Below are 10,000 nucleotides of genomic sequence, written 5' to 3' on the forward strand. Positions count from 1 at the left end.
TCTTGGGTTGTTTCATTGCTTCCAGCCCTTGATGTCACAGATGGAAAGACATGTTTCAGTACTGACTGGATTACATGCTTAATTGGGAACCTAAAGGAAACTAGTAAAACACCACTTAGTAAGGTAGAGAAAGAGATCACTGATTACTATGAGAACCTAGGACTATGTGGGGATGACTTGAGTCAGTTTCTTACTGAGTTAAATAATGTATATTACATAATCATAACTCCGGAAGATTTTCAGATCTTACTGAGCTTACTAGAAACATTACTGCAGGAAGCTGAAAAAAAGAAAAGACATTTTAAAAAGAATGGTACAATCCACTTTCCTTCATTGTTGAAGAAGGGACTTAAAAGGTGCTGTGAAAGAAAATTGCCTCTATTTCTTCACTTGTTGGTGGAAATAGCCAAAGTGCCTACTGACACTATCATTGATGATATCTGTGGGACAGTGGCTATCCATCATACTGCAATCAGTGATAACATGTCTGCTACAATGTATTTGAAGGCATCTGGGTTTGAAGTAAGAAAAAAGGATAAGTTTGGTCGTACTCCATCTCATTTTGCATACATGTATGGTAACAAGGATATTGGAGATTATCTGAAACCTGGAACTGAAAATATCCAGACAGACAGTGGTTTGGAGCCTGATGATATGTGGAAGGCTTATATGGAGTACTCGAAACTTTATGGTATAGATCTGGAGAAAATTAATAAACCAGAATTTAATGAATGCAACAACATAAATGATCTTTTTAGTCTTCATATAAATACTCTAGTTAACAAGTGGAATGGTATTGGAATGACAGGAGCTGTTAAGAGGGCAAAAGTAGATTACTCCTCAGGAGAATCACATGAAGTGTTTACATCTATCAAGAATTTCTTGGAAAGCCTGATATCAGCAATAGGTGCTGAAAATCCACTACTCAAAGGGCATCTGGCATTTGTTGGGAGTTCAGAGGATGATGTCAGGTTAATTACCCCAGATGAGTATGATTGTAATTTTGTTTTGGATAATTTTAGTTGTTTTCCACATGAAAGATGCAAAATGACATTGCAAGAGATGGGTTCAACAGTGTCGTATGTTGATAAGAAAATACAAATTTCTTTTGAATGTCCTGAGCTCGAAGACCTCTTTGAAGGGACAAATTTATTAGACAAATTTTCAGAAATGGTGAAAAATTGCCTTCAGAATTTTTCAATGCAGGAAACAAACAAACAAATAATGCTGGATAGAAGATTGAGCATAACCCCTACTTCACTGAAACAGACTCTGGTAGGAACTGCATTAAGGTTTTCATGGAATGGTAAAGAGTTTCCTCTGCTCTTGATTGATGTAGATATAGTCCCAGTTATAAGATCACCATGGCCTGAAGAGCTAGTTAAGCCTGCTTTGACACCAGATATCAATGAAGTTTACATTAACAAATTGGGAAGGGATGAATGGAGATTTTCTTTTGCTAAGGCAGAGAATATGGTTATGAAGAACCTTACACAAGATGAAAAAGTAGTTTACTTGGCTTGCAAAATGATTATAGGTTCTATGAAAACTGAGGGATGGATGCAACAGCAGCTAAAAGACCAGTTTCAATTCTGGGATGGGCGGAAGATGAAGATTCCATTACCAAATGGTTTTCTCCTGAAAAGTGCCTTTTTCTTCGAAAAAGAAGAGGTAACTGACCAACTGCTGTGGAATGAGAAGAATTTGCTGAATCGGATGTGCTCCATTTTCAGAAGAATGTGTAAAGATATGGGAAAGAGTGCAAACTCTTTTTATGTTCCTGGGAAGGTTGAAGCTTATTTTGGAAGAAAAACACAAGAGAAAGGTGTTGGCTATGGTGCTCCAGAGATCCTGAAATTTTTGGAAAATTGGCACAGTGCCACAAATATAATCGGTAAGTTTAGTGACAACATAGAGTGAATATAGAATTCTGTAAAAATAGTTATACAGTACATTTTGCTGGTGTTCGTTTCTTTAACAAGGGAAACTTTTTTTCGTTTCTTTAACAAGGGAAACTTTTTTTATTTTTATAATTTTGATAGTACAATACATATACATGTAAATTACCTGAGCCAAACTGTTAACTATAAATGGTACAGATTTCTTTGCCTAGGATTGGTATTTTTATCATACCACAGTAGATCATAAGTAATTGAATATTCTTATGTAGACTCTTCAATGCAAGGAGGTAAAATAACAATTATGGAATGAAGTGGCATTTTTTTTATCAATTATATTAACCAACAGGGATCTTTTTCCACCTGTTTCATAATGATAATGCAATCAGAATTCGTCAGAACCTCTTAATGGTTATTTGTTTTATGATGTGTTATCGTTTTTCAGGTGGATTGTATGATTACTATGAAAAACAAGAGTCTGCATAGCACTGTTTCTCAAATGGTAGGTAGTAATAAATTTCTGTATCTAAATATAAGGCTACATAAGTCACCTGCCGCTATTCGTGGACTCTCCTATTTGTGGACTTTTCTATGGGCCGTACGTACCCATTATTTGCGTAAAATTCTCCTATTTGTGAATTCTGTCACTGAGAAATATTCATAGATTACTGTATTTTCATATAATTTTTATGACTAAATGCATTTTTATACATGCAACTTACCCGGCAGATATATACTTAGCTATAGACTCCGTCGTCCCGACAGAATTCAAAACTCGCGGCACACGCTACCGGTAGGTCAGGTGATCTACCATTCCCGCCGCTGGGTGGCGGAATCCCGACCATTCCCATTTTCTGAGCCAGATTTTCTCTGTCGCTGAGGCCGGCAACAACTGTTGTTTGGTCTCTCCTGATTGGAATTCTGCTCATTTGCCGAGAATTGGTTGGACTCATTTGGTGAAGTACTCTTGTTTATTCTCGGGATTGGCATACGCTTATTTTGGACTGGATTAGGACTTGGATTTGGTTTTTTCTATTAAGATGGCTGAAGTTAAAGTAACACCTAAGTTTAGGGTTTGTGCAAGGGAAGAATGCAGAACTAGGTTGTTTAAAGCAGAGGTAGATCCTTCATAAAAACACTTTGTAGTAAATGTAGAGGTTCTGAATGTGCGTTTGATAGAACTTGTGCTGAATGTGAAGGGCTTACGGAGCAAGGATGGAAGGATTTAGCTTCTTATATTAAGAAAAGAGAGAAGGATAGAGCTAGGAAAGTGTCAGCTAGAAGCTCGAGTAGATCTTGTTCTTTTGAGCCTGAATTAGAAATTAACAAGCTAGATGATGTTTCTCCCATAACCTCAGCCCCTTCTCCCTGTGTTGAATCTAAGGATTCATTTTCAGAAATGGAAAAAATGAGATACTCGATCAGGGAGCTTCAGGAGCAGCTTAAAGGTATGGAAACACAAGGTAAGAGTGTCAGTGAATACAGTGACCCCAGTGCAGTGGAGGGGGCGTCTGATCGGCTCCGCATTGCTCCTAGGCCTAGACCACTTCCAAACTCCCAGGACCAGGGGAGGAGGAATGTCAAAAGCCGCAGGGAGGATGTGGAGCATCCCCAACGATCAGGCGTCCCCTTCGGCAGACCCTGAAGTAACGACCCAGGCTGCCTTGGATAGCCGTAGAAAAGGCATCCTGGAAGAGTGTTTTTCTGCGTCGGACTCCTCCTCGTCCAGGCGTGGATGGAGCTCTGCTTCGAAGTCTCGTCCTCTGAAGAGATCGTGGGTTAGCGCCCGAAAGGAGACGCTTTTGATTCAAGCCCAGAGCGATTTCCAGAGGATTTTCCTTCGACTAGTAAGAAGGCGAGAAGACCGTCTCCAGCGCCTCAAGATCCGACTAAGCTTTTCCTGCTTAATCTACAGGAGCAAATATCCTCCTTGGTAGGCGCTCTACATAAGGATTCGTCTCGAAGAAAAGACTCCTCCCTTCCAGTGAAGAGATCGAAGTTTTCTTTTCTTCCTCCGGTAGGAGAGAAGTTTCTCACTCTAGCAGGCGCTCGTCACCGGAGAGACTCTCTCGTTCTCCCTTTAAACGATCCTCTCCTATCTATAGGCAAGGAAAGTTCCCGATCGGTAGCCGCTGCCGCTCGCAGAGCAAGCGATCAGCTACGTCTCTTAGGAGAAGTCAGGAGTCGGACTCCTCTTCTGAGGATCAGGATAGGCGTCAAGAGCCTAAGAAGCAGGAGCTTTTTAGAAACATAGAGTTGACAGAGCCTAGTAGGCGCCAAGAATATCACAGGCGTATAGAGCCTAACAGACGCCAGGAGTCTTGTGAGAGGCGTCAAGAGCCTACCAGGAGTCACGACAAGCGCCAGGAGTCAAGCAGGCGCCAGGAATCAAGCAGGCTTCAGGAGTCGAGCAGGCTTCAGGAGTCGAGCAGGCGTCAGGAGTCGGGTAGGCGCCAGGAGTCTAGCAGACGCCAGGAGTCGAGCAGGCGTCAGGAGTCAAGTAGGCGCCAGGCTCCTTGTACGAGCTTAGGTCAGAGTAAGACCCCTTCGCACTTTATGAGTTCTTCGGAGAGTAGGAGCCCTTCACCTGGTAGGAAACAGGTTCCTGAGAGAAGATCTCGTGCGTTTAAGAACTATTGCGCCTTGTAGTAGCAAGGATTTGTCACACGGACGACGTTCTTCTTCGTTTGACAGAAGATCCCTCGACAACTAAGAACCGCTCTTCTCCGAAAGGATCCCCTACAGCCGGAGACTTAGAAGAAGTCTCGGATGAAGAATTACCAGTGGATGTAGTAGTCTCTGATTATAAGAGATTGTCCTTGTTGTTGTTGCAGGAGTTCGGGGATAAGCTTCAACCAGCGGATCCGCCTCCCTCCCAGGATCTTTGCTATCAAGCACGAAGTCTCCAAAAGCATCCTCATTTGTAAAAATGCGTCCAGCCCTTAGTATGAAAAAAGCGTTCAAAGGATTTGGAGAATGGCTTAAGAATAAAAGAGAGGCGGGCAAGACTGTTTTTTCATGCCCTCCTTCAAAGTTGAGGGACGGTTAAACCTGGAAGATGGTACGATACCCAGGAACCTATGGCGTAGGACTGCCTTCATCGGCAGATGCAGATTACGCTTCCTTAGTAGATTCTTCAAGGAGGCGCGCTCTACTATCAGCAAAAGCTACTTGGGGATGTGTGAACTGGACCATCTACTAAAGGGACTCTTTAGGACACTCGAAGTATTCAATTTTATGGACTGGGCTTTGGGAGCCCTTGCGAAGAGAGCCCAAGATCCCGAATTTGTCACTATGGACGAATTATCGAGTGTATTATCGTGTCTGGACAGAGCGGTGATGGACGGTTCGTGGAAGTGGCTGCTCTTTTTGGAGCGGGAGTTTTGAAAAAGAGAGCAGTGTACGGGTGGGGGTTCTTTCCTGTCCAAGTCAGTATCTCCTCTACAGAGGTCGGCCTTGCTATATTCGCCACTTTCGAACCACCTTTTCCCACAGGACACGGTGAGGGATGTAGCAAAATCATTAGCTGGAAAAGCCACACAGGATTTACTGACACAGTCAGCAAAGAGGTTCAAGCCTTGCTGTTTCCTTTTCAAAAGAAGGATAAAGCACCTCTTCAGCAGCCCTTTCGAGGAGCCTCTTCCTCCTCAAGAACCCCTTTTAGAGGTAGAAGACCGGGATACCAGAGGAAGACCTTCCAGGAGACCCGCAGGGAAGGCAAAATGAAGAAGAAGTCCTCCAGATAGCGGTAGGCGCAGAGTTCGAACTTTACCAGAGTCTGGGCGAAGAGAGGGGCGGACAGCTGGACCCTCTCGATCCTCGAGAGAGGATACCTCATCCCCTTCAGGGAATATCCTCCCTTAACAAGAACTCCAAGGGAGTTAACAGCGAGATACAAGGATCTGTCAAGAGTCAAGCTCTCCCTGCAAGCAGTAGAACTTATGTTGCAGAAAAGGGCAATAGAACCGGTTCAAGATCTCCATTCACCAGGTTTCTACAAACCGTCTATTCTTGGTACCAAAAAGCCTCGGGCGGGTGGAGGCCGGTTTTGGACGTAAGTGCGCTGAACGTCTTTGTGATAAAGAAGAAGTTCTCGATGGAGACCTCTTCCTCTGTACTTTCTGCTCTTCGTCCAGGGGACTGGATGGTATCCCTGGACCTTCAAGATGCATATTTCCATGTGCCAATTCATCCGGCATCAAGGAAATACCTAAGATTCATGTCACAGGGAAGAGTGTTTCAATTTCGAGCGCTTTGCTTCGGACTTTCGACGGCCCCGCGCCAAGTCTTCACGGGTATCCTAAGGAATGTGGCGCATTGGCTACATTTAGAAGGGATCAGAATCTCGATGTATTTGGACGACTGGCTAATACGAGCAAAGTCGAAGCAACAGTGTCTGGAGGACCTTTCGGTAACATTAAAGATGACGCAGTCATTGGTACTCCTAGTCAACCTCGAGAAGTCCCAGCTGGATCCCCAGCAGAACATAGTTTATCTGGGGATTCGGATGGATTCTCGGGGTTTTCTAGCGTCTTCATCAACAGAGAGAATAGAGCGATGCCTTACAAAGGTGTCAGTATTTCTAGGAAAGAGCATTGTTCCGCGAGGGAGTGGATGAGTTTGCTGGGAACCATTTCCTCGTTGGAGCAGTTCGTTTCCCTAGGGAGACTGCACCTAAGACCCCTTCAGTATTATCTGAAGGAGAACTGGGATCAAAGTTCCCAGGACCTCGAAGAGTTCATTCAGGATAACGGACAAGGTCAACAAACAAGATCTTCGTTGGTGGTTAGACCCGAAGAAACTCGGTCAAGGAATATCCTTGCACATAAAGAGCCCTCTCCGAGCGTTGGTTTGCAGACGCATCGGACGTAGGGTGGGGAGCAACGTTGGATTCGCAAGAAAGTGTCGGGAACCTGGGAAGGAGCTCAGGTGTCCTGGCACATAAACAAAAAGGAACTGAAAGCCATTCACCTAGCTCTCTTGCACTTTCAAGAACAGATATTAGGATCGATCATTCAGGTCAATTCCGACAACACGACAGCCCTAGCATATATCAGGAAGCAAGGGGGAACTCATTCATTCTCCCTTTACGAGACAGCGAGGGAGTTGTTGCTTTGGGCGCAAGAAGAAGCAGATCTCTCTTCTAACGAGATTTATTCAGGGAGAGAGAAATGTTTCGAGCGGACTCTGCTAAGCAGAAGAAACCAAGTGCTCCCCACCGAATGACTCTCAACCCTCAAGTGTGCGATCAGTTATGGGGGTTATGGGGAAGGCCGAACGTAGACTTGTTCGCAACCAATGGAACAAGAGGTTGGAGAATTATTGCTCCCCATCGCAGATCCAAGAGCAATAGCGATAGACGGCCTCCTCATGGATTGGAAGGGAATAGACGGGTACGCTTTTCCCCCCTTCAAACTGGTAGGGGAAGTAATAAGAAAGTTTGCCTCCTCAGAGGGAACGAAATTAACTTTGATCGCTCCCTTTTGGCCAGCCCTAGATTGGGTGACAGAGTTGCTGGAGTGGATAGTGGATCTTCCCAGATCGCTCCCACTAAGGAGCGATCTTCTCAAACAACCCCACTTCGACAGGTACTCCACAAAAACCTCCCCGCTCTAAGTCTGACTGCCTTCAGACTATCGAAGGACTCGTTAGAGCGAGGGGGTTTCTCGCGAAGCTTCAAAAGCAATCGCAAGAGCCAGGAGACCATCCACATTACGGGTGTACCAGTCGAAGTGGGAAGTGTTTAGAAGATGGTGCAGGACTCATGAGCTATCCTCTTCCAGTACCTCTATAACCCGACATTTGCAAATTTTCTTCTTTACCTTAGAAGAAAGTGTGGCCTAGCTGTATCTTACGATCAGGGGTATAGAAGTATGCTGGCCTCGGTGTTTAGGCATAGGGGTCTGGATGTGTCGGACAATAAGGATCTACATGACCTTATTAGGTCTTTCGAGACCTCAAAAAGTCAGAATAATAAAAATCCCAGTTGGAACTTGGATATAGTGCTGCATTATCTGATGTCTGAAAGATTCGTACCTTCCAATAATTCTTCTTTTAGAGATTTGACAAGGAAGTCTCTATTCCTGTTCGCCTTAGCCACGGCAAAAAGGGTGAGTGAACTTCAAGCGTTAGAGGGCAGAGTGGGGTTTAAGAAGGAGGCTGCAATTTGCTCTTTTAAGCCTCTCTTCTTAGCCAAGAACGAAAACCCATCAAAACCGTGGCCTAGAAGCTTCGAAGTGAAGGCACTCTCTTCTCTTACGGGGGAAGAAAAAATGGAGAAGACCCTTTGTCCAGTAAGAGCGCTAAAATTTTATTTACAAAGAAAGTCTCTTTTGGGAGGTACGCAGGAAAGTCTTTGGTGTTCGGTCAAGGATCCTACAAGGCCAATATCAAAAAACGCCCTTACGTTTTTCATTAAAGACATTATTAAGGAAGCGCATCTTAAATGTGGTGAAGAACAATTTTAAACACTCCTCAGGGTAAAAGCAACACGAATGTGAAGGGCCATAGCAACCTCAATGGCTTTTCATAAAAAACGTGGTCCCATTCAAACTCTAACTTGAATCCACGTATTGGAAGTGTAACTCAGTGTTCGCCTCTCATTATCTAAGGGATGTGAGCGTTTACTTATGAAAAGACAGTGCTTTTCACTGGGACGCGTATGTGTCCGCGGATTTAGTGCTGGGAGGAGGAGCTGAGGTTAATCCTAATTAGTTAGGTTATGTAATTTTAACATTATGGTGTTTGGTTTTTATGGTTGACTGAAAGAGGGTATAGGAATAACCCTTTTCAGTTCTTAGATTTAACATGGTTAGGAAGGTCAGGTGGTCGGGATTAACTTTTGGTCTCCTCGTTGTGCAATTATGTAAAGCCTAAAGCTCTGTCATGTAAGAGGGCTAGCCCCCATTGATAAGATACAGGTCAGGCTCTGCCATGTAAGCGGGTAAGCCCCATTGGTACGATCCATGCAGGTTCTGTCGCGTAAGCGGGCTAGCCCCCATTGACATGATCCAGAAGGGTCTGTTCGTTCATAGGTGGTTTACCTCACTGAAGCTCTTGAGGCATTGCAGACTAAATGACAGTAATCATGAAGTCTTCAGCCCAAACAGGTAAGAACCAAGGATTGATATCCTACAACAATTGTTGTTTCCCGTAATTAAAACTTTTTTTTATATATATATAGCTGTCTCTCACCCTCCACCAAGGGTGTCAATCAGCTAAGTATATATCTGCCGGGTAAGTTGCATGTATAAAAATGATATTGTTAAGATACAATAAAGTTTTATACATACTTACCTGGCAGATATATACGATTAAGGGCCCACCCAGCCTCCCCTCAGGAGACAGGTGTAAGAGAAAATCTGGCTCAGAAACGGGAATGGTCGGATTCCGCCACCCAGCGGCGGGAATGGTAGATCACCTGACCTACCGGGTCGGTACGCGTTGTGACCTGGCGAGTTTTGAATTCTTCGGGTCGGACGGACGGAGTCTATAGCTAAGTATATATCTGCCAGGTAAGTATGTATAAAACTTTATTGTATCTTAACAATATCATTTTATGTAATAAAACTATTAAAATACTCAGAGGGGTTTTAAGTATTTGCAGATTTTAGCTATTCATGGGGGAGGTGGAGTGGTGCCCATCCCCGCGAATTAGGGGGGTCTACTGTAGTGTACATACATACATTCAGTACAGTCCCAATTTTGCGAGAATTTAGTCGATCCACGGCCTCGCAGAACTGGAAAATCGCAGATTTTGATGTACATACCTTATGGGAATAATTCCATTAGGGCTTAGGCAAACTGCAACTTACTCAGTCAAACTTTTTTGTACTACTTCCTATGTACTATACTGTAATTTTGTCTAATATGAAATTGTTCTTATGGATAAATAAAACATTAAAAAGTTTTTAATAATTGAAAAAGTTTAAAATTACACCCAGGGTGGTGAAATCTCCTACAAGTAAACTTTGCCACCATTGGGTGAAAGTGTACTGTACGATACAATCATTTCCTTTAAAAAACTTATTGGATGGAATCTCCTCTACCTAACCTCTAACAAAAAAACCTTCAAATTCCTGCATTTCATCCTCCGTGAAGAG

General features: G+C 43.6%; 2 protein-coding genes across 2 annotated transcripts in view; both read left to right on the plus strand.

The window, feature by feature from the left end:
• LOC135210327 (uncharacterized) overlaps positions 1-10,000 on the plus strand; it is a 702,311-nt gene that overhangs the window by 353,601 nt on the left and 338,710 nt on the right.
• Positions 1-10,000, plus strand: part of LOC135210325 (poly [ADP-ribose] polymerase tankyrase-1-like) — a 331,749-nt gene that overhangs the window by 307,179 nt on the left and 14,570 nt on the right. Inside the window, exons 6-7 of the mRNA XM_064243208.1 lie at positions 1-1,894; positions 2,344-2,400. Coding sequence (XP_064099278.1) covers positions 1-1,894; positions 2,344-2,384 — 1,935 coding nt within the window. The 3' untranslated portion in view covers positions 2,385-2,400. The remainder of the gene's footprint in view (positions 1,895-2,343; positions 2,401-10,000) is intronic.

Source organism: Macrobrachium nipponense, chromosome 39, assembly GCF_015104395.2.
Source record: "Macrobrachium nipponense isolate FS-2020 chromosome 39, ASM1510439v2, whole genome shotgun sequence".
Lineage (NCBI taxonomy): Eukaryota > Metazoa > Arthropoda > Malacostraca > Decapoda > Palaemonidae > Macrobrachium > Macrobrachium nipponense.